The sequence below is a fragment of the Schistocerca americana genome, chromosome 1 (genome assembly GCF_021461395.2).
Source record: "Schistocerca americana isolate TAMUIC-IGC-003095 chromosome 1, iqSchAmer2.1, whole genome shotgun sequence".
Classification (NCBI taxonomy): Eukaryota; Metazoa; Arthropoda; class Insecta; order Orthoptera; family Acrididae; genus Schistocerca; species Schistocerca americana.
Genome location: NC_060119.1, coordinates 323,648,357 through 323,673,918, shown reverse-complemented (window position 1 = coordinate 323,673,918; position 25,562 = coordinate 323,648,357). Strand labels below are relative to the sequence as shown.

At 41.7% G+C, this 25,562-nt stretch overlaps 1 protein-coding gene across 1 annotated transcript in view; it reads left to right on the top strand.

Annotated features, from left to right (window-relative positions):
* Nucleotides 1–3,016: 3,016 nt before the first annotated feature.
* LOC124546785 overlaps nucleotides 3,017–25,562 on the top strand; it is a 34,749-nt gene continuing 12,203 nt past the window's right edge. The window contains exons 1-7 of the mRNA XM_047125066.1: nucleotides 3,017–3,101; nucleotides 4,498–4,565; nucleotides 5,083–5,174; nucleotides 6,937–7,122; nucleotides 9,275–9,389; nucleotides 9,759–9,810; nucleotides 14,991–15,132. Of these exons, the coding sequence (XP_046981022.1) occupies nucleotides 3,017–3,101; nucleotides 4,498–4,565; nucleotides 5,083–5,174; nucleotides 6,937–7,122; nucleotides 9,275–9,389; nucleotides 9,759–9,810; nucleotides 14,991–15,132 (740 nt within the window). The remainder of the gene's footprint in view (nucleotides 3,102–4,497; nucleotides 4,566–5,082; nucleotides 5,175–6,936; nucleotides 7,123–9,274; nucleotides 9,390–9,758; nucleotides 9,811–14,990; nucleotides 15,133–25,562) is intronic.

The following is a 25,562-nucleotide window of genomic DNA, read 5'->3' as shown; positions in this document are numbered from 1 at the left end:
ACAGACTTTACGACTGCTATTTTCTGCATAATCGTCACTGCGCCACTAGGTGGGCAACGCGTATCGGGGATACACTAACCGTTTTGTGCCCATGCGTCCTCACTGTAATACCTGAGCCGCTGCCCAGGGGAAAATAAGCATTAATGGCTTGCTCTTGCCCCGAGTACTTGGAGGTACTAATCAGCCTAAAAACATACAATTTGCAATACCTACAATTATTAGTCTGCAAATGATTTAAATACTGTTGTGTTGTTATTCAGCACGCTATCCTCCACCTATAAAAAAATCTGCACTTACACCAGATACATCTTGCGTGTGAGTAAGAAATGTGTGGAATACCTAATTGGTCGTTAAAAAGCAGAAATTCATTGCTAGAAGCCCATGCGACATACGAGAAGGTCGTGGCTACATGTAAGCTTGTGTGCGCTCAATTGGAGTTTGTTTAAAGAAACACAAACGGAAAAATACTTGGAAGAATGTTGGTACTGAGTCATGCTATATTATTGATTTTGTCTTTTCATCCACGTCATGAAGTTCTCTCTTGGTTAACGATTTCAATAAGAGATGACGTGATAATGATAATGGATCACAATGTAATATAGATCCGGAACTGTAGCTAGCAAATGTTTCCGTTGAATAAACTTCGACAGTCACCCAACAACTGACTGCAGCGCAATGTAAGTATGAAGGCCTAAAAGTCGCATTACTCCAGTCAGTGTCACTGGAGGTACACGAAAAAGCGTTACCTATCAGAATGCTATATATTTCTAGCACTGGAACACAGCATGGACACAAGAATTCACTGCAGCTGCAATCCAGACTTACACTGACGGTAAAAACACCGCAAAATCAAGGATTTGTGCGACGTAAACGACAGTTTGTACGCGTGTTACTAGATCTCGAACATGATGGCAACAGTAGCGCCACTGTAAGGATGCAAATCAAGTCTACTTTAAATACAAGCTATAGCGCTCATGCGAGTTAGTTACCTGGTATGTTAATATTAATGAACGACGCCTTTAAGGCCACAAACACGCCAGTATCACCACCTGACTGAGTTTGAACGAGGTCATGTAACAGGGCTACGAAAAGCTGGATGTTCCTTCTGCGATACTGCAGAGGGGCTTGACAGGAATGTAGCCATGTGATTGTTGGCAGCGATGGTTACGAGAATGTACGGTCGCAAGAACACCTGTCTCCGGACGGTCACCTGGTACTACCGAGAGGGAAGACCATCGTGGTCGGTGTATGGCTCTGGTGCATCGTACTGCATCTGCAACAATTCGACCAAGAGTTGGCACCACAGTGACACAACGAAGTTTTACAAATCGGTTACTTTGAGGAAAGCTCCGAACCAGACACCCCGTAGCGTCCATTCCGTTGACCCCAAACCATCCCCATTTGCTACTTCATTGGTGTCAAGCGAGAGCTCATCGAAGGACAGGTCGGAGATCTGTTGCGTTTGCTGATGAAATCTGGTTCTGTACCTGTGTCAGTGATGGCTACGTGTTGGTTTAGAAGGAAGCTAGTTGAGGACTTGTAACAAATTTGTTTGCGTGCTAGACACATTGGAACTACACCTGGAGTTACGGCCTGGGGTGCTATTTTTTGTGAAAGCAGGAGCACTCTCGTGGTAATACCATGCAGTCTGACTGAAAATTTGTGCGTCAGTCTGGTGATTCGACTAGCTGTGCTCCTGTTCACGAATAGAATTCAAGGTGGTGTTTTCCAACAGGATAACGCTCTCCCACATTTAACTGTTGTAACCCAACATGCTCTGCAGAGTGTCGACTTGTTGTCCTGGCCTGCTCGATCTCCAGATCTGTCTCCAATCGAGCACATATGGGACATCATCGGACGTCAACTCCAGCGTCATCCACAAACAGCAACAATCGTCTCTTTACGGACCAACCAAGTGCGACAGGCATGGAACTCTATCCCACAAACTGACATCTGGCGCTTGTACAACATAATGACGCACATTTGTTTATTTGCATTCAACATTCTGGTTGTTACACCGATTATTAATGTACCAGAATTTCCCATTTACAGTTGCTTATCTCTCGTTTGCATTATCCTGCGATCTTGCACTGTTAATAATGTAAATGCATGCCGAAATTCCATTGTTCTACATTAATTAGTTTTAGGTGTTTTGGTTTTTTTCTATCTTTGTATTTCATTTCGTTGGTACACTTTCGGTAGTAACGAATATAGAGTGCCAGTTTATCTACGGTAATGTTTTATTGAAATGTGGTGGCCACTCCATTTCATCTGGCGGAAAGATGGTGTCTCTTGTTTCCCGTGATTCAAATGAAATTGTGAGCATTGATTGATTTCTTATTGCTAACAAAATAACTTCAAAATGTCTTGTTAGCCTTTAGCAACGATGTAATGAAAAAATACTTGAGAACAATGCAGGTAATGAATGAAACAAGTCATTTTATAGCACGAAGGCGAATCAGGTAAACACAGGCACTTTAAATACGGATTTTTGGAACATTCATACTTGACATCGGAACTCGTGCTATTTGAAGTCCGCCTACATCCACATTTAAAGACGTTTGTGTGACAGGTATGTTTAGAGCTCGCTGAAGAAGTTAGAGCGTCCGGAGGTGGGTAGCTCGCAGACCACCCACGTGTGAGCGAAGCACTGGGGAGGCACTGTACATAGTACGCTAAAGGAGGCTGTGCCGATGAATTTGTGCATGTGTTAATAATAATAATAGTAATAATAATAATTACAGGCAGTAAAAGCGACGTTGTCCGTAATGGTGCCACGAGCGCCCAAAACGATACTTATCTTTGTAAGTACTGGTTATAACACAATGACTTGTACACCTTTCAAGGAAGAAAATTAAAATGTTGACATCCAAAATTTCAATACTCCCCACTTTTTTATCAGAGCATTTTAGCAGTCTAAATCTTTTCCATCTCCAGCCTCACGTAAAATCTGGGTACTTGGTTACTCTGTTTGCAGAGATTACGCAGAGCGTTGGTGTTCTGCGCAGCCGACATCATGCGAACCATCCCTGCTGTGCTGTTGCTGTTTCTGGCAGGGAACACCGTCGCCATGCCAACCAAGCAACAAGGCTCCTTCCTAGGTATGTCGCTGTAACGTACGTTACCTAATTGCTGATTATATCTTGTTCTGTTTCATAATGTTTCATCTTTCAGGACGTATCACGCGCAGTCAATTATGAATTTCACATTTCAGTATCACACCTTCACGGGGAATGAGGTGGTTCATTTAGTAGATAACGGTACATTTCATTTAGAAGTGGCACTCGTTGCAGTATGAATCGGAAATTATCGTGTACATCCTGGAAACCAAATACATTCTAATTGAAATTATTCTATGGATCCATTATATGAAAAAAGTAGCTGTTTTTTTAATGCTAACTTACTCCCGTAATGTGTAGAGTTCTATTTTTACACAATTGTAAATCACTGAAATTATGTCCACAAAACAATTTTTTTAATGAACATGCTGTGTTTTTGTTCGAGACCTGATAAGATGAAATGTGGCGTCTCGGAAAGCAAATCCATTTTAGTGAATCGAAATTCTTCAGATATTGCAATATGCTTCAATTTTTTCATAGATCCAATCTATGAAACGAAGTAGCTCCTTTTTAATGCTAACTTATTCCTGTAATTTGTAGAGTTCTATTTTTACAGAATTATAAATCATTGAAAGTATCTCCTCAAAATAATTTTTGTAATGAAATTGCTATGTTTCTGTTCGAGATCTGGTAAGATGAAATGTGGCGTCTCAGAAAGTTAACACTTACAGTGAATCTAAATTCTTCAAGCATTGCATACTTTTCATCTAAGTGATGATAAATGTCTTTAGCACAGGTCGCAAGCCATTAACGTTAAATAATGTTTATTTGAAACAGATCAGTAATTTGTTCATGAGTAAAGCTAACTGCACTTCGTGAAAGTAGACGTTCTCGTTGCAAAGATCCGAATCAATGGTATAATTATAAGTTTTGTCCAAATCTCCCGTTTTTTAAAACTTATGTATTCAGTTTTTGCGTTTTAAATATAGTATCAGATTCAAAGTATTGAATTTAATGCCATGTGAGGATACAGTCTTCTATTTATATGGTAAGTATAGGTTAAACAACACAGAAGGGTTTTTTAAATCGTAAATAGAGTTGTTGCATACGAATGTGAACGGAATCCTGTGACGTAGGTTTTCCTAAATCTGCCACCGTCCCATTTCGGTAGTTTCATTAAACCATGCGATAGAAAACAAGTTCTTAACTGGTAGTTTACATGCAAACACCAACACACTTGTCTGTTACTGCTTCCTTATAAATTTATTATTGTCACCCTACGTCCAGATTAAATAGTGTTCTTTTCACCCCATGTTATCACTCTCGTTGGTTGTTAGTGAAGACCTCGGAACATTTACATTTAGAGCAATATAAATGACTATACGGCTTGAGTTTCGGCAATTTCACTCATAGTATCACGTTGGACTTCTGTTCGCAGCTATTGAAGAGCCCTTGAAGACAGCTCTGAAGAGTGCTGAGCCGCGCTTTAACGCTCACATTATTGACGTAAGTGCTATTGTCTCTTATGTATACACTTAAAATACAGAAATAGTCATGATTGAAATATTCATATTAGTTTGATTCATTTAGTAACATCGTTGTTGAAGAATTCTTGCAGAAGTAGTCATTCCACTTGGCTTCACTAGTATTACTAGACAGAATACTGAATACCTGTACTAGTACAATGGATATCCGTCAAATAGTTTGTCTCATAGGTTCAGCAAGAGCAAATAAAAAAAAACGCTTTATTTTAAAACTGAAACCAGTTTAAATTTTGATGCATTCTAGAGAAATGTATTTCCTTATTGTCCATTTTGTGTGGGTAAAAATAGATAAAACAAGTTGTCGATCTGTATGAACAATAATACTGCACTACGTAACACATATTTTATTTCTCTGGTTACTTAGTCAGAAAATTCATGGTAATAAGTAGAAAATGTTTCGATTAACATCATGATTAGTGAGGTGTTTTCACTTCTTGAGGTGGGACAATGACAGGTTTTTGTTTCTGTATTTACTACAGGCGTCCAAGACTATGCCACCCGTGCCCGCCTTTAGATCCCTGCAGGCTATCCTCAAGGACATCTTCTTCCAGCCTACTAAGGAAACGTCGGTGTAAGTAGCTGCTAAATATATGAATACTTTAGATTTCACAAATGTCCTATTTCAGTTCGTTGTTGGTTACATTCCTTGACGCTCTTGTGGTCAGCTTGTTCCCGCTCCACTCATTGTTATAAATCCTGATCATGACCTTTATGAACAGTACGTAATTACATAAAAATATTGAATGAATCTTCAACAAGTCTGGCTCAACCACATACAACACCAACACACAATTTTTTGCGTAGCAGAAGAAATAAGTGTCTTCAGCATCATAAATATGTTAGTACAATAACTGTATTTCCGGGAGGGTATTGACGCACTTTCACCTAATCATAGATAAAATCAAAATTAAAATCAATATTGCGTTTAGTAAAGGTGTTTCTCATGTTAAAAGCTAGTATTCATCGTCAGAGGTGTTGCTATAAAGGTCATGTTAGCTTCATTCCACATTATCAAATTTCTGATTTCCTTGTAAATTGTCAGACTATGTGCCAAGAAAGGGAGGGCACTACTCTGAGAATGTTATCAGTTTCTGTACGTTAGCCATAAACTGTAATATTAGCTATTCAGATCCTTATATAGCTTAATATGAGGTAAAAGAATGCCTGTGACTATTACACAATTACATTAACACTGCTTCAGGTCGCTAAGTAACAAGAGTTCACATGTTGTAAAAACTTAGGCGACGCTCTTCAGGAAAAACCATTATCAGAATATCTGTCAAACGGAAGATTAGTCCACTCGGGGTAGCCGCGCGGTCTTGGGCGTACTGTCACGGTTCGCGCGGCTCTCCCAGTCGGACGTTCGAGTCCTCCCTCCGATATGGGTGCGTGTGTTGTCCTTAGCGTAAGTAAGTTTAAGCTAGATTACGTAGTGTGACAGATTAGGGACCAATGGCCTCAGTAATTTGGTCCCATAGGATCTTACCACAAACTTCCAATTTCCAGAAGTTTACAATTGTAATGCAAGCACAAATTACATGTCCATATTAAGTACAAACCTACTCAAATTCATAGACAACCAAATTTATGCATCAAAAACAAAATTATTACAAAGTATCATTTCAACTGAATGTGTATAAGTGGAGTTATCACTTGACAAGTTTCAAATGGTTCAAATGGCTCTGAGCACTATGGGACTTAACATCTGTGGTCATCAGTCCCCTAGAACTTAGAACTACTTAAACCTAACTAACCTAAGGACATCACTGCCGGAGGCAGGATTCGAACCTGCGACCGTAGCAGTGGCGCGGTACCGGACTGAGCGCCTAGAACCGCTAGACCACCGCGGCCGGCACTTGACAAGGTACTGTGTATTGTATTGGTTTCTTGGTATGTAAACTTGGATGTCTATGATCATGTCTAGGTTTGTATTTAAAATGTCATTTGTAATTTGTGCTTTTGACAACTGTGCCGGCCGCTGTGGCCGAGCGGTTCTAGGCGCTTCAGTCCGGGACCGAGCTGCGGTCACAGGTTCGAATCCTGACTAGGACATGGATGTGTGTGATGCCCTTAGGTTATTTAGGTTTAAAGGTTTAAGTAGTTCTAAGTCTATTGGACTGATGACCTCAGATGTTAAGTCATATAATGCTTAGAGTCATTTTGACAACTGTCGTGTAGTTTTTGACATGCATACTGGAGATGAGCCATGCCTGAAACGCGACAACATGGTTTTGATAACAAGTGCATAGGTAATGGAACATGCGCTAGACCCCTCACTAGACTTTCGCTCAGCTTTCTTCGCGATGTCTGCTGCAGAGACCATCCTGTTTCAGGGAGCTGAACGGTATTGAGATCATATCGACACCAATTCTCAACGTGACGTCGTGCAAAGTGGACCTGCCGTTCCTCAACATGGTCGTCGAAGGCAGCATCGGCACCATCGCCATCGCGGGCAACTACTCCATTGTGTCGCACCCCATCCTCAGGATGCTGCCTGCCTTCAGCCGCGGGACTTTCGGGTAGAGTGTCTCCTTCCTTTTTTCCCGCTAATGAATGCGCCCACAGAAAATCACGCTTGTTTCAAAGTAATTCACATTGTCTTATGTTTCAAACAACGGTGAAATTATTACGATGGACTAACTGGCAAGCAATACTTGTTATGTTACCATTATTTTGATAAATCATAACGTTTAGGGTCTAAGTGGAACCACCAGTCTTTCGACGTAAATATTAAGAATCGAAAATAAACACAAACGAGGTTATGTCATCGTTTGTGGTAAGTTAAAACTGTATGTCGGTCAGGACTCGAGCCCAGACACTTGCCTTTAGTAGCCATACTCTTCCAGATGCTAGTATGGAGCATCCTCATTGGCCTACAACAAGCCGAGCTCTCGAGTGACTTAAATAGTAGAGCAAAGTCCACTGAAGGCAAAGGCAGCTGTGCACATTCGAGTCCTCTGCCGACACACAGTTTTAACTTATCGCAAATGATAGCTAGGGCGCAAAATGTGCCAGTAGTAAAACATTTTCTGTGCAAATGAGGTTCCTGGGCAACACAAAAACCAAACACATGTTATGCTACCCACCTACCACTTAAAATTTAAATGAATCTAGATGACATTCTGCAAAAGAAGCGTTCTTCGCAAAATGAACACATACTTAAATTCTGTGTACATAAAGTGATCAGAAAAGTTTATTCTTTTTTCATTGGAAAAGTATCTGAATTTGAAAGAAGTTATTTGATTAACAGACTGAGAAACGTGTTTCACCTGATTGATTAAATAACTTGCCAAATCTTCTTCACTAATCTGCGCGTATTAGAACATAAAAAACGATAAGTGACACTGATATCTGAGATCATTTCATTTCGGATTTCATCTGGTGACGTCGACTTTCGGTTAGACCACCGGATCGATTGTCACAAAGAGTTCCCGTTTGCTCCCAAATATCGCAAATTAATTTACGCTAGGAAGTCAAGTGTACGCAGATAAAAGATTGGTAGTCAACACACTACGGTTGAAACTGTACCTTGCGAACGAGTACACCCACGTCAAATGCATAGACGTAGCACACTAATGCAACGAAGGTGACTAATAGGAGTGCTTCTAGCAACCCAAGAAATTACCGTGTAGAAAGTTAGGAAGCTCTGTAACATGGTCACTGATCAATTGAAAAAAGAAATGACTACTCAAGCAAATCACATCGTTGACAGCAAAAGCACAGTTTTCCTTCCAGGACGGCGACATCTGTTGATTTTCGTACTCAGATTGATGCCATACTGCGTCTTCGTGGAGACTAGTAACCATTCTACAAAGCGTTAGGAAAGTTGCGGATTATCTCAATACCACAGACATTGAGAGCGTCAGTGATGCTTGTCAAAAGAACACGATATTACTGTGATTTTGAGAACACGACTTTAAATTCCAATGCTTGCCGTAGTACTAAAACTTGCGGAATATGGAGTTAACCATCACACTTCACAAATTGCTTCCTCTGAATTCTTAGAAGTTACATCGACATTTAATTCCACTTACGCCTAGCCTGGTATTAAGTACCTATAAACGAGTTCCAAAGGTTGTTTTCAACCATTTTAGAACGATGCTTGTAGTAAAACGCCCTGTCGAATATTTTACACATACTTCGTATGTATTACGACTGATCTCTCGTACATGTGATGACACATTTCTGTCGAAGAATACGGGTGAAGTGAAAAATTATCGAAAACAGAACCTGCAGAATAATCATGAATGTATTTAACGCAGAATCCAATGTTGTTCCTGTTTAGTGTTTGCTTAGATACAATGGAATTCTCTAGGTGCAGCGATTTCGGAACATGCAACGTGCGTACCGGCAGTATCTTCTAAATTAGCTGAATTTCAGTGTTAAGACTAGTTTTGGTTTGACCAAAGAAAAGTGCCTCTCTTCATATGAAAATATATTTGATGGTGTGTTTGTACAAGACACAGAAACATTCAGCGTGCTACAGTGACAGATTTGAAATTGTATGTGCTTAATTATAAAAAGTCCCCGTGGTAAAACCTCAACAAATGGTTACCAGTAAGGCTAGGCACAGGAACGAGATACAGTTTTGTTAAAAAATGTTATATATGTTCGTAAACACAATAGTATACAAAATATGTGTATGTGACGACGTTTGTGTTGTTGTAACAGGGTGTCCTTGCGGTCGATTGGATTCAAAGGGCGCATTGGTCTCAAGGTGGACGGCGACAACTTACGCTCGCAGAACTACGACATTGAATACTCGCCCGTGCATACTGCAGTGACAGTGAGTAAACCAGCACTTTTCTCAGTGCATTAGTGACGTTCCTCGTTACACTTGTAGTTCTCATCCAGCACACCAACTGGTGCATGATGTGTCACACACGAGGCCCACTTGCTTCCACAAATTAATTACGTGTGTTATGTACTTTGCGCTTATTGGTAAAGGTGTAAATTGAGGCTAAGAGCCAGCCAGATAGTTCTGAAGTAGTCGAAACTAATTGTAGCTAAATAAAGATTCATACTAGCTTTTTAGTGATGAAGGCAAAAAAAGAAACAATTGAAAAAATTATTACGAAGCTTATTTCTGCTTTCCGCTATATTTACGATTGTTCCTGAAATTTATAGTCTGTACGCTGTCAAATTATTGTTTCAGGTGGAAAGCGACACACCCAGTGAAAGCACTCAGATTTCAACAAAATTATTTGGTGAGTACTGACTGAGAGACACCTCCAATTCTTTATTTGTAGTGCATAAACACAAAAATTGTCAGATTATCGGACTTACTTCAGTAGTAACTATCTTTAGATCTACATCTACATGATTATTCTGCATTTCACACTTGCGGACTTTGCACAACCACCTTAAGACTATGGCTCTACCGTGTGGAAAATGAACGTTTAAATCTTTCTGCACAAACTCTGATTTCTCTTATTTAATTCAGACGATCATTTCCCCCTATGTATGTTGGCGTCAGTAAGATATTTTCTCTTTCAGAGAAGAAAGTTGGTGATTGAAACTTCATAAGGAGATCCTGTGCAACGAAAACGTCTTTATCTTAATGATTGCCATCCCACCTGGCTTATAACATCCATGACTCTCTCCCCCCTATTTCGCAATAATACAAAACGAGATGCCCTCCTTTCAATTTTTTCGATGTCCTCCGTCAAACCTATGTAGTAAAGCTCCCATGCAGTACAGCAATTCTCTAGCAGACAAAAAAACAAGGTAGTCTCTTTACTAGATCTGTTGCATGTTCCATGCGTTCTGACAGTAAAACGTAAATCTTAGTTTTCCTTTCTCACTACGTTATCTATGTGATCATTAAAATTTACATTATCGTAACTGAAATTTCAGGATATTTAGTCTAACTAACAACCTTTAAATTTGTGTGATTTATCATGTAACCGAAATTTAAGGGATTTTTCTTTTTGTTTTTTTTTTTGTTTTTGCACTCTTGGATGACCTCACAACTTATCCTCATTGAGAGACAATTGCCACTTTTCGCACCATACATATACGAGATGACGAAAGTCATGGGATACCTCCTAATATCATGTCGGAACTCCTTTTGTCCGATGTAGTGCAGCAACTCGGCGTCGCATGTACTCAACAAGTCGTTGGAAGACACCTGCCGTCCACAATTGTGAAAGGATTACCAGTGCAGGATTTTGTCCACGAACTGACCTCTCGAATTTGTTCTATAAATGTTCGATAGCATTTATGTCGGCCGATCTGGGTAACCAAATCGTTTGCTCGATTTATCGAGAATGTTCTTCAAACCAATCGCGAACAGCTATGACCCGGTGACATGGCGGAGTGTCATCCATAAAAATTTCATAGTTACTTAAAAACATGAAGTCCATAAATGCCTGCAAAATTTCGCGAAGTAGCCGAACAAGTCGTCTTCAAGTAGCCGAAAGTAACCATTTCCAGTCAATGATCGGTTCACTTTGACTAGAGCAGCCAGTCAATTCCATGTAAACACAGCCCAAACCATTGTGGACCCACCACCAGCTTGCACAGTGCCTTGTTGACAACTTGCCTTCTTGCCTTCGCGGGATCTGCGCCGCACTCGAACCCTACCATTAGCTCTTACCACTTGAAACCGGGACTCAACTGAGTAGGCCTGGGTTTTCCAGTCATATGGGGTCCGATTGATATGATCATGAGCCCAGGAGAGGGGCTTCAGGCGAAATCTTGCTGTTAACAAAGACAGCAACAATTGTCTGATGCCGCAGTTCATTAAGGCCAAATGTCGCCTCAATGTCCTAACGGATACATCTTCGTACGTCCCACATTAATTTCCGCGTCCCTGTCTGTTAGCACAGACAACTCTATGCAAACGCCGCTGCTCTCGGATGTTAAGCGAAGACCGTCGGTCACTGCGTTGTCAGCAATGAGAAGTAATTCCTGAAATTTGGTGTTCTCTGCGCATTCTTGACATTGTGGATCTCGGAATATTACATTCCCTAATAATATTCAAAATCTAATGTACCATGCGTATAGTTCCAACTATCATTCCTGTTCAAAGTCTATTAATTCACGTCGTTCGGCCACAATCACGTCGGAAACCTTAATCACATGAGTCTCTTGAGTGCAAAAAAACAGTTCCATCAATGCATGGCCTTTTAAACCTTGTCTGATCGATACTTCCGCCATCTCTATATGTGCATAACGCTATCCCGTGATTTTTTTCACCTCAGTGTACAGATTACGTGTATAAGTAATTTTCCGATTGGTTTTGATTTTCTGGTGACTTTACTAAACGGTAAATAATAGCATCATCTGCAGACAGAATGTCTTCTAAATCGATCATGCATATTAGAAACAGCAGAGGCCCTACAACAAATTCTTGGGCAACGCCGGATATCGCTTCGGTTTTACTCGATGATTTTCCGTCGATTACTACGTACTATGACCTTTGTGAAAACTGAATACTCCATAGTCGCGCAGTTTCATTAGAAGTCTCTTGTGAGTACCGGTGACAAACGCCTTCTGGATATCTAGAAACAAGCAATCAATTTGAGATCCGCTGTCGATAGTACTCATTACTTCGCGAGAAAAAAGAGCTGCGTTTCACAGAAATGACAATTTTTGCAGTTCAGCTGTTTACCGTTATTTCCTTACTTGAATATTAGTGTGACCTGGGAATCTTTACAGTCTTCTACTATAGATCTTCTGTCGAGCAAGTGGTTGCATATGATTGCTACGTATGAAGGTATTGTATCAACATATTCTGAAATGAACTTTATTGGGATGTGTTATGACCGGAAGAGCCGGCCGCGGTTGCCGTGCGGTTCTAGGCGCTGCAGTTCGGAACCGCAGGACTGCTATGGTCGCAGGTTCGAATCCTGCCTCAGGCATGGATGTGTGTGATGTCTTTAGGTTAGTTAGGTTTAAGTAGTTCTAAGTTCTAGGGGACTGATGACCTAAGATGTTAAGTCCCATAGTGCTCAGAGCCATGACCGGAAGAATTTCTTTCGTTAAGTACTTTAAGTTGCTTTGTTACACCTAGGCTATCTGCTAAGTTACCCACGTTAGCAGCAGCTCCTGATTTTAATTCCAGAATACTTACTTCGTCTTCTTTCGATAAGGAATTTGGGAAAACTGTGTTTAATACAGTGAGGTCACAGTAATGCGATAGCGATATCCATATATAGAGATAGCGTAGTACAGCGTACGCGAGTTATAAAAGTGATTGCATTGGCGGAGCTGTTACTTATACTAACGTGATTCGCGTGGAAATCTTTTCGATGTTATTATGGCCGAACGACAGGAATTAACAGACTCTTAAAGCAGAATGATAGCTGGAGCTAGTCGCATGGAACGTTCCATTTCGAAAATCGTTAGAGAATTCACTGTTCCGAGATCCATTGTGTCAAGAACGTGCCGAGAATCCAAATTCCAAGCATTACCCATCACCGCGAACAACGCCGTGGCCGATGTCCTTCACTTAATGTCCGAGAGCAGCGGCGTTTTTATAGAATTATCAGTGCTAATAGACAAGTAACACTGTGTAAAATAACCACGGAAATCAATGTGGAACGTGCAACGAAAATATCCGTTACAGCAGTGCGGAGAAATTTGGTCTGAATTGGCTATGGTAGCAGACGACCGACGTTGCATTTTCTAACAGCACGATATCGCCTGCAGCGGCTCTCCTGGTTTCGTGACCATATCAGTTTGACCCTAGACGACTGGCCAATCGTGACCTAGTCTAATGAGCTCAGATCTCAGTTGGTAAAAGCTGATGGTAGTGTTCGACTGACCACAGACCCCACGAAGTCACGGACCCAAGTTGCCAGCAATGCACTGTGCAAGCTGATGGTGTCTCCACAATGGACAGGGCTGTGTTTGTTTACATGGATGAACTGGGTGCTATGGTCAAGCTAAACCGATCATTAAACGGAAATGGTATGTTCGGTTACCTGGAGACCATTTCCAGCTGACCATAGACTTGATGTTCCCAAACAACGATGAAATTATAATGGATGACAAGGCACCGTGTCACCAGACCACAGCTGTTCGCGACTGGTTTGAAGAACAATCTGGACAATGCGAACGAATGATTTTTCCAACCGGATCTCCCAACATTAATCCCATCGAACATTTATGGGACATTATTGAGAGGTCAGTTCGTGCACAAAATCCTGCACCGGCTGAACTTTCTTAGTTATTGACGGCTTTAGAAGCAGCATGGCTCAGTATTTCTGCATGGGACTTCCACCGACTTGTTGTCTACGCCACGTCGAAGCGCTGTGCTACGCAGGACAGGAGGAGATTCGACACGACGTTATGAGACGTGCCATGACATTTATTATCTCAGCGTAACTGTTGCTGAGTGGTGCTATCGCTGATATTATCATCAGTATTTACATTTTAGTTATTGATTGTGGATGGCAACTCTTGTACTTTATATACACTAGAGTCTCGTTGTGTTGTCTGTCAGACTTCGAGACATAGGTTCGTTGTGGAAACTATTAGAAGCATCTTGCACTGACGTCCATGTTAGGTTTCGAGCGTCAATAAAAATTCGCCAATTTCGGAGATTTTGTGTTCTTTTAAATTGGTATGCTTTTTTCTTTGCCTCTGTAACAGAGTTCTGACCTGTTTTGTGTACCAAGGAGATGAGTATCATCTTTTATTACTATTTCTTTCAACTGAATCCACATCTAATCTACACAATCTAATCTTAAATAGTTGGGAACTATTGAACACTGTCTCTTAGGAATCCGCCAAGAGAATTTTTATCCGCTTTTTTAAAATAGATATATTGCCGTTAATTTTGGTGGATTTGGATGTTGCGGTAGTCAGTCTCGCTACAACGACCTTGTGGTCATTGACAGCTGCATCCGCCATAGCACTTCCTATTTACTCAGAATTATTTGTTTATAACAGGTCAAGTATATTTTTCAAGCAATTGCAACTCTGCTGGCTCCTGAACTAATTGCTCAAAATATTTTTCGGAGAAAACGTTTAATACAATCTATTTAAAACATATCCTAATATAATAACGCCAGATTGGTAGTGTATACTATTTTTAGAGCATGGGGGATTGGAGTCATTCCACAGAGTGTGCGATTAATGGATCGAAATAACAGGCTCAACACATAAAACTCTTGTTATCACTGATCCCCTAGCCTGATCCACACGTGGTTTACTCATTTCCATCTGCAGAAGCATCGAGAAATTACTTAGTACCGAAGAAGAGGACGCTACCTTAATCATAGAAGTTAACGACTGAGCAATTGCAAGCAACTAGAAGGAATTTGAAGCTGTCTAAACGTTGATAATATTAATGGAACTAACACAATATAAAGGGCAAAAAATGGCGAAATGGTGTATGTGCCATAAGAATCTGTCTTGATATACTTCTCCGTTGCAGACTCGGAGCTGGTAACCAAACTGAAGTCACGCCTTCAAAGCTGGCTGAACAGGCAGCTACAGAGCCAGTTCGATGCCATTCTGGACAAATTCTCTCTGCGGGAGTTGTTCCTTCGTGACGACAAGACTGTTTCCGGCTTCAGGTGATGGATTCAATGTGTTTTCTCTGTTAAAAACTGCTCTGACGCTAGTTATTGATGTTGTTTCACCAACTAGAATTTTAACATCCACTAGAAAGTTATTTCAATAAAAAAAAATCATAAAACCAGTCGTGCTACTAAATAAAAACGTATCAGCAAACGCAGCGGCTACACATTAATTAATTAAGTAAATTTCATGAAAACATTTTCTTCGGTCATTCATAACGCTATGATGAAATGCGTTTATTGTTTCTTTTTTCTAAATATTCAACGGCATTCCACTGACAGTGAATTTTCAACGGTAATGAAATCTGGCTCCTGGATGGAGCGGTCCATGCAGGGACTGCCGGGAACGAAGTAATAAAATGAAGGGAACCAAGTACTGGAAACTCTCATCTGAAATGAATGCAAGCACTCCACTGCCCAGTATTTCCTCTATGTGCCTACGCTCTTTCCTGATGGGATAAATCAAATAAATTATTACGTTTCTCGCCAAAACGCTGATATTAAAATTTATTTTACTGCAGTTAGTTTCGACTATTTCATCATCTTCTGGCAGATCTAAGTCTCCAAGTTTCACAGCATTAATTACGTATTCAACATACTTTACAATTAACTTAACCGTGGTGTATAAATGGACACTTTGAGATTTAAATTCTGCCAGATGATCACGAAAAAGCTCAAATTTGTTGCAGCAAAATAGTCTGTTAGCGGCTTTTTGGTAGTAGGTATAAAAATACCTTCCATCACAACTGTGAAGTAAAATCCAATGAAGACAATCCAAATACGTAATGCATTTTCCACAAACTTCATTGATAAAAAATTTTCGCTGTATATTTAACAGGTAAGGAGAATTATTTTGGAAGAGTGATTTCCTACTCTAACTGTTTTAAACGGGGCTTGAATATTGCTATTAAGTAATGTGAATAAAGTTGATGCGTATTCTGTAATGTAGTACTCTAGATTAAATACTGACATTCATCTGTTTTACAGATATCTGCTAATGCCTATCAAATAAATATTCACATTTTGAACATCTTTCACAGTTTTGTCATTCTAATTGTTATTTGTTCGGATCTCAGCAGAAATCAACACTGGTCTGTTTCAATGTGTTTCACTATTCTCGAACGTATGGACGATGACTCAAATGTCGATGTGTCCTGCAGACCACTTAGGGTGTTTGCATTACCACCGATGATAACAACAGTGAAACGAAGAAAAGTAAGCGAAACGCTGAGTGGCGGAGAGACTGTTGATCCACAATACTATCCAGCTGGAGTCGAGCTGTTGGTAGCTACCCGACGGCGAAATATTGACAACCGCATGTCGCGAACTTATTTCGGGGTATACTGCTTGAATATTTGTTATTTAATCAAATTCCTCCCCCTACGGTCTGGTAGTCAGAAAGTGTATGATATAAATTATTATTCTTCTACAACCGAATACATATAGTGGCCAACCCGGATGCCTAAGTGTCGTGATCGGTAGCACTGGAACAAACTCAAAATGGCAGCGTACAGTCGTATGACAACAAACCGTCGCCTCCAGCAACCGCGAACAGGCGTCAGATTCTCCGAGTCTTGGTCACTCAGTCCAGCATGCTGCAACATCCGCACAGGTGTCTGCTCTTCTTCTTGGTCTTCCAAAGCGTGGTCTGTTTTTTGTGGAACGAATTTCAAACAGCTTCTTCTCCCAAAGTAATATTGTTGATTTCGGTGGTGTTGCCATAGTAAGTCTGGTGGTGAAACCATTTCGAATCTCTATCAGTGTTTTCCCAGTGTGACGTAACTCTGAACCCAGGTACTCATGACGATTCGTTGTTCCAAAGTGTAATTGGATTCATCAGCCATTCTTCTCACAAATCAATATCACCTACAACAATAAAATACTACTAGTACAGAATTAGATAGGGCCAACTGGGACTTTTGGTACAGCCTGTATTTGACGACAGGAAATTCTCCACATTCCTTATTGAAAAACATCATTTGAATATTGGTTGTTTGTGAGAACATATTATGTCTCGTGTAAGAGGGAGAGACACATACCAGCAATTCTACAACTTCAGGAACGAGCCATCGTGACTGAGTTAAGGGTTCTGCGATAAGATGCCTGATACTGTGAATATAGAATCGATTGATTCAGAACGACCATACTCTACATCACGCAGGATTTCAAATTCCTTGCATGATCATCATCCTAGAGAACAGACCTAATGTTTGTACCTTGAGGCAAAGTGATTGTTTGCTGCGAGACAAGCAACCACGCGGACAGTGCCGTAAGCAAGGAGCACCAAGGATATTCAGCAAGGCAAATTTATTTTTGATTTATTGTATTTCGGGCCGTGACCATTCATACTCGTGTGATGTCAGTTATGATGATACGACCGAAAGGAACATACAACACCCAGTCCCCTAGTGGAGAAAATTTCCAACTCCGCCAGGAATCTAATCCGGACCTCTTTGCGTAGCCATCCGCAGCGCTGACCGCTTTGCTACCGAAGCAGAAACAGGTATCAACTGGTGCTGCCATTGACGTGGCAGCAGAGGGAATGGCACCGGTGGTGGTACGCCAGGCAGAAACACTGGACACAGGAATGGCACCAGGTCGTTATTCCAAAAGAAATAGCGATAGGGTGTGTCCACTGTTGGCACTGGGAGTGCCTCTCACTCATTGAAACTGGTCGCCATTCCGAAAGTCCGCTGCGCTCCAGACGTCAAGGTACGTCGGTGAAGTGAGACACACGGGCCCTGCAATGAACGCGTGACGTCACACTAGCCGGCTTGTCCGCCACGCTTTGCGAACGCTCAGTTCCGTGCAGGGCCCACGGAAAATCAACATTTAATTGGAAAGATGCCCTCTAAAGGTCTCGATTTTGTGAGAGCTATCGAGAACTTGCATACATTTAAAGACGCAGATCAGAATTATTAAACTTTTCTGAAATGGTTAATCGCTGTCCGTTGGAGAAGGCTGCAGGCACTCGTAAGACCTGTTTCGAGATACGCTATGTCATCAAAAGTACCCGGACACCTGGCTGCAAATGACTTACGAGTTCGTGGTGCCCTCCATCGGTAATGCTGGAATTCAATATGGTGTTGGCAAACCCTTAGCCTTGATGACAGCTTCAACTCTCCCAGGCATACGTTCAATCAGGTGCTGGAATGTTTCTTGGAGAATGGCAGCCCATTCTCTTCACGGAGTGCTGCATTGAGGAGAAGTATTGATGTCGCTCGGTGAGGCCGGGCACTAAGTCGGCATTCTGAAACATCCCAAAAGTGTTCTGTAGGATTCACGTCATGACTCTGTGCAGGCCAGTCCATTACAGGGATGTTATTGTCGTATAACCACTTCACCACAGGCCGTGCATTATGAACAGGTGGTCGATCGTGATGAAATATGCAATCGCCATTCCCGAATTGCTCTTCAACAGTGGGAAGCAAGAAGGTGCTTAAAACATCAATCTAGGCTTGTGCTGTGATAGTGTCACGCAAAACAACAAGGGGTGTAGGACTCCCTCCCCCCATGAAAAACACGACCACACTATAACACCACCGCCTCCGATTTTACTGTTGGCACCACACGCGCTGACGGATGACGTTCGCCGGGCATTCGCCATACCCGCACCCTGCCATCGGATCGCACATTGTGTACCGTGATTCTTCACTACACACAACGTTTTTCCTGTGTTCAATCTTAAAATGTTTACACTTCTTACACCAACCGAGACGTGGTTTGGCATTTACTGGCGTGATGCGTGGCTTATGACCAGCCGCTCGACCATGAAATCCAAGTTTTCTCGCCTCCTCCCGCCTGACTGTCATAGTACTTGCAGTGGATCCTGATGCAGTTTGGAATTCCTGCGTGATGGCTCGGATAGATCTCTGCCTATTACACATTACAACCCTCATCACTGTCGGCGGTCTCTGTCAATCAACAGACTAGGTCGGCTTTTACGCTTTTGTGCTGTACCTGTCCCTTTACGTTACCACTTTCTACCACATCGGAAACAGTGGACCTAGGGATGTTTAGAAATGTGGAAATCTGGCGTGCAGACGTATGACACAAGTGACACCCAATCACCTGACCACATTCGAAGTCTGTGAGTTCCGCGGAGCGCCCAATTCTTCACTAGTGTCTAATGATTTCTGAGGTCGCTGATATGGAGTACCTACCAGTAGGTGGCAGCAAAATGCACCTAATATGAAAAACGTATGTTTTGGGGTGTTCGGATACATTTGATCACATAGTGTACCGGTACGTGATGTGACGTGTACAGTCCTGCACGGTAGAGGGAATAGTATTTCTTTCCTCTAGGGCTCTATCGCCTGCGGCCGCTGAAATCTATATGGCCCTCCTGAACCCATCGATCCCTTATTCACGAGCCATTTCCCGGATCTCAACCAAAGCGAGCAATAATATTTATTTCATTTAGTTATTGGTTGCTTATTTAGCCTGATCTTATTAGAACCTTGAGTCATAATCGTAAATCTTATCGAAAACAAACCACACTAAAGAAATCCATAACGACCACAGTAATAATAATTTGCATTAATAATAGTAGTAATAATAATGATAATAATAAGGGAGTCGTTTCCCTGTGCTGTTCCTCTGCAAAATATACTGAGGGTGACATGTGAGGACTGATGAGTTCAGGAGGTATGTGTTGATAACACTCACACCGGACTACGATGCATACGGGAGTATCTCGCCAGTATGCTGCCAGCTAGCATGGAGCTACCACCAGATAGCTTGCCCGCTTGTGAGCTGCGCTCTTCTTTTTTACAGCAAAACAACTATTCATTGAGACTTCCTGGCAGATTAAAACTGCGTGCCGGACCGAGACTCGAACTCACGACCTTTGCCTTTCGCGGGCAAGTGCTCTACCCTTGAGCCACCCAAGCACGACTTACGCCCTGTCCTCACAGCTTTACTTCTGCCAGTACCTCGTCTCCTACCATCCAAACTTTGCAGAAGCTCTCCTGCGGACCATGCAGAACTAGCACTCCTGATATTGCGGAGACATGGCATAGCCACAGCCTGGTGGATGTTTCGTGAATGAGAAGGCAAATGCAAAGGTCCCGAGTTCGAGTCTTGGTCCGGCACACAGTTTTAATCTGCCAGGAAGTTTCATATCAGCGCACACTCCGCGGCAGAGTGAAATTTCTCATTCTGGAACTATTCACTGATCTACTGTCGTCAATCCATCGGCAGTTAACCACTCTCTATGGGATGGCTGTGTGAGCATTCAAATGGTTCGACGCTGGGATTTACAGATTGTGAAATGGCACGAAGATGTGCATGACGAACAGCGCACAGGGAGGCCCACTATAGCGACATATAGTGATGCCACTACTTCATTTCGCAATATCGTGGAGGAAGATGGTCGCGTCACCACTGAAAATATCCTTACGCGGCTACCTGCTGGGGCTTCAATTGGACGTTCAGCACCGCAAACATCCTGACAATCCATCTTCACTCCGCAAAATCCTTACAAGATGAGTCACGTTTTCACAAACAGCAACGGATGAATTCGGTCAGAATGTTTGTGGAAATGCTTCAGAGAGGGGGAGATCTGCTATTCAAATGGACTGTCAATGGAGATCAGTCCTGCGTCAATCATTCAACTCTTGAGACAAATCGTCAGCGCATAGTGTGGAATAAACGTGGCCAAAGTGCCCCAAAAGTGGTAAATGTCACACATTCGGCAGGGACAGTCAGGGGATTTTGCTCGTTCATTACCTGCCTCGCAAAACTACAATGAATGAAGGTTGGTACTGTAATGTCTTGAAGAATCTGCAAACTGACATCAAAAGAAAATGTCCAGGGATTTTGTCCCGTAAAGTTCTCTTCCTTTATGGCGGTGCTTGGTCTCATAAATCTCGAATGGCCCAGGCAGAGCTTGGAAGGTTCAGCTGGGAAGTGTTCCCGCATCCTCCATTTTCACCAGGTCTTGCCACAAATGATTTTCCCATTTTCCCCCAACTCAATGGTCATCCTGTGGGTAAGCACGCCAGCGCGGTTTGAAGTCACATCAACAGTGAACAGCTGGTGACGAGCGTAGGACCAGAGCTGAAGCACAACACTGATTTCGAAGACTTAGGTAGCATTACCAAAAAAGCTTGGAAACCATGGTGACTTCGTAGATTAGCAACAGAAACATCACATAATTTCAAGAAACTTATTTTTATAGGACAAATTTTGTGTAATTTATTTTTATAAAATAGGGAAACTCAATTATTGGTCGCCCCTAGTAGCGTTCACTAAGAAGCATTGGTTGCTTTAGAGTATTTGAAGCCGTGTTTAGTGCCAGAAGTGGAAGGACTAATGAAAGAGGAGAAGATTAAAACGCAAATGACAATGTTTCTTAAGAGAGACAAGGGGGAGCGAAAAATGGCGCGAAAGATATATACAGGGTATATACAGATATATACAGGGTGGTCCATTGATCGTGACCGGGACAAATATCTCACGAAATAAGCGACAAACAAAAAAAAACTACAAAGAACGAAACTTGTGTAGCTTGAAGGGGGAAACCAGAGGGCCCTATGGTTGACCCGCTAGATGACGCTGCCATAGGTCGAACGGATATCAACTGCGTTTTTTTAATAGCAACCTCCATTTCTATTACATATTCGTGTAATAGGTAGAGAAATATGAATGTTTTAGTTGGACAACTTTTTTCGCTTTGTGATAAATGGCACAGTAATAGTCACAAACATATGGCTCACAATTTTAGACGAACAGCTGGTAACAGGCAGGTTTTTTGAATTAAAATACAGAACGTAGGTACGTTTGAACATTTTATTTCGGTTGTTCCAATGTGATACATGTACCTTTGTGAACTTATCATTTCTGAGAACGCATGCTGTCACAGCGTGATTACTTGTAAATACCACATTAATGCAATAAATGCTCAAAATGATGTCCGTCAAACTCAATGCATTTGGCAATTCGTGTAACGACATTCCTCTCAACAGCGAGTAGTTCGCCTCCCGTAATGTTCGCACACGCATTGACAATGCGCTGACGCATGTTGTCAGGCGTTGTGGGTGGATCACGATAGCAAATATCCTTCAACTTTCCCCACAGAAAGAAATCCGGGGACGTCATACCCGGTAGACGTGCGGGCCATCCTATGGTGCTTCGACGACCAATCCACCTGTCATGAAATATGCTATTCAATACCGCTTCAACCGCACGCGAGCTATGTGCCGGACATCCATCACGTTGGAAGTACATCGCTATTCTGTCATGCAGTGAAACATCTTGTAGTAACATCGGTAGAACATTACGTAGGAACTCAGCATACATTGCACCATTTAGATTGCCATCGATGAAATGGGGTCCAATTATCCTTCCTCCGACATTGCCGCACCATGCATTAACCCGCCAGGGTCGCTGATGTTCCACTTGTCGCAGCCATCGTGGATTTTCCGTTGCCCAATAGTGCATATTATGCCGGTTTACGTTACCGCTATCGATGAATGACGCTTCGTCGCTAAATAGAACGCTTGCAAAAAATCGGTCATCGTCCTGTAATTTCTCTCGTGCCCAGTGTCAGAACTTTACACGATGTTCAAAGTCGTCGCCATGCAATTCCTGGTGCATAGAAATGTGGTACGGGTGCAATCGATGTTGATGAAGCATTCTCAACACCGACGTTTTTGAGATTCCCGATTCTCGCGCAATCTGTCTGCTACCGATGTGGGGATTAGCCGCGACGGCAGCTAAAACACCTACTTGGGCATCATCATTTGTTGCAGGGCGTGGTTGACGTTTGACATGTGGCTGAACGCTTCCTGTTTCCTTAAATAACTTAACTATCCGGCGAACGGTCCGGACACTTGGATGTTGTCCTCCAGGATGCCGAGCAGCATACATAGCACACGCCCGTTGGGCATTTTCATCACAATAGCCATACATTAACACGATATCGACCTTTTCCGCAATTGGTAAACGGTCCATTTTAACACGGCTAATGTATCACAAAGCAAATAGCGTCCACACTGGCGGAATGTTACGTGATACCACGTACTTATACGTTTGTGACTATTACAGTGCCATCTATCACAAAGCGAAAAAAGTGGTCCAACTAAAACATTCATATTTCTTTATCTACTGCATGAATATGTAATAAAAATGTGTGTTGCTATTTAAAAAAACGTAATTGATATCCGTTTGAGCTATGGCAGTGCCATTTAGCGGGCCAACCATAGCGCCATCTGGTTTTCCCCTTCAAGCTAGACGAGTTTCGTTCTTTTTTCATTTGATGCTTATTTCGTGAGATATTTGGCCTGGTCACTATCAATGGACCACCCTGTAGAAGATATAGCTATTATGATAGGTGGACCGTTACCTTTCTTTTGAAGTAGGAAAGGAATTTCATACCTCTGGTACCATGAGGAATGTCGTTCCATAGTCGTGTTTCTGATACCTAAAATGATTTAGAGGACATGGCAGTGTTATGTAGTGGTACAGAGACGACTCTACTTTGTTGAGAACGAGTATTTCTGCTGTGCCGTTTACACAGTTGTGTGGGTTGAAGACAAATAAGAGAGAGTGCAACGATTGAGAAAGCGATAGAGCAAACAGAGGATGTGATAATCTCTGCGCTTATCGGGACGTAGCCACGTCACAGTCCCCTGGCAGGAGTGATATAGTCGAAGTAGCGTACGTCATGAATGCATCGCACATAAGCATTCATCGTCAGTTACAGCCGGCGTGAGCTCTCATAACAAAGTTCTTGGAGAATAGGATCACCATAATCAAGAATGGGACGTATTAGTAAATCTATGAGATCCTTTTTAAACTTGGATGGAAATGCTTTCCTAGCGATTGAGCTTCGAAAGACGAGCGTGAATGAGACGACGGTTCAACTCCCGCTCAAACTTGATTATTAATCAACTTTTTTCACCATTGGACACATCATTTAATTTATATGAAGTTCGAGAGGTAATGAAATGAAAAAGCACCTGTATTTTCATGAAGTATTTGCGTCATATTTTAATTTATGTTTCCCATGTCTGTACGACAAATACCATCCTGCAACGTGTGATGTGGAGGAAAAATCCGACGAGTAATTCTACGTTACTCTTGTGGTCTGGCATATTGTGAGTTACTGTATTACTGATTGTGAATAACGTCATTCGCATCATTATTTACCGAGGTTTGACTTTGGCTTTCCAAGTCTGTCCACCGTCCTTGAAACATTAATTACAAACAGTAAATAGTCAGAGAACATTACTTCTTAATTATCATATAAATTAAATAAGGTGACCAGCAACAGATAAAATATAGATTAAAAATTGGTACAGTGATTCGAATTGCGGCCTCGCCAAAGACGGTCTTGCCACACGCGAACGCTAACAACTTGATCATAATGACTTCTCAAGGCTGGTACCGTCACATAAGTACATCAGAGGCATAATAGAAGCGTAAAACTTCTCTTGCAAGTTTCTCGGGATCCCCAGACTAGTGCACCTTCTACTTGCACATTATGTTGTTTTAATGGCCTGCTTAAGGTGTATAAGGCTTAAAGTAAGTCCGTGATCCCAACGTCGTGGCCTCCCATTGTGAGTACGCTGCGTGGCCTTGGCCCAGAGACACGCAAGACGCCGACGTGACGTCCTTGAAAGACTTGCACTGCGTTGTTATTGTTAGTAAGCTCGAGCATCTCGAGGTCCGTGGTTCTTCCCTCAGCTTAGTGAAGTTTCTTATTATTTAGCTTATTTCCCACATGTGACAGGGTAATCTATTGTCAGGAAATCGCTCTTCTAAGTTTCTGTCACCGTACTCTCTTCCCGTCTCTACAAGAGAAACTAAGTGAAAAAAAAATAAATGTTAGACGCACCATCTTCTTATGAATCATGTAAATATTCGTCTGTAAGTACATACATATTCATTCTCAGTACATTACGTTCTTAAACCAGACGTGGGACCGTTATAGTTACATTTACTTAGCATAAACCGCATTAAAACAATGAAAACTAACAGCAACCTGTTTCAATAGCAAAATTGGCGGATGCGATCTTTGTATTACCTCCATATCTTGCAAGACAATGCATTGCACGGAAAGGAGTAATATAAGAGTAAATTTGTAATATGTTCTTTGTAATGCTTGCGCACAACTCGTCGTGTTTTCAAGGTCAAACAAATAATGTACTGTTGAAAGACCGTCCTATTTCTGTGTAATTTGTGATATGATACTGAACTATATCCAAAATACATTGATAGAAAAATAATCGCATCACCAAAAAATAGTTATTGTAGAGTAATGAGACTTCGAGAATGTACTTCCCTAGTTAATATATTTAAGTGATTAACATTGCAAGTTTACGGGTTAACATAAGCACAAGATAAGCCATTGCAAACGTCAGATGCTGGTACACTAATAACCGGTGTATTCGCTAGAATGTTTAATGAAAGCACGCAAACGT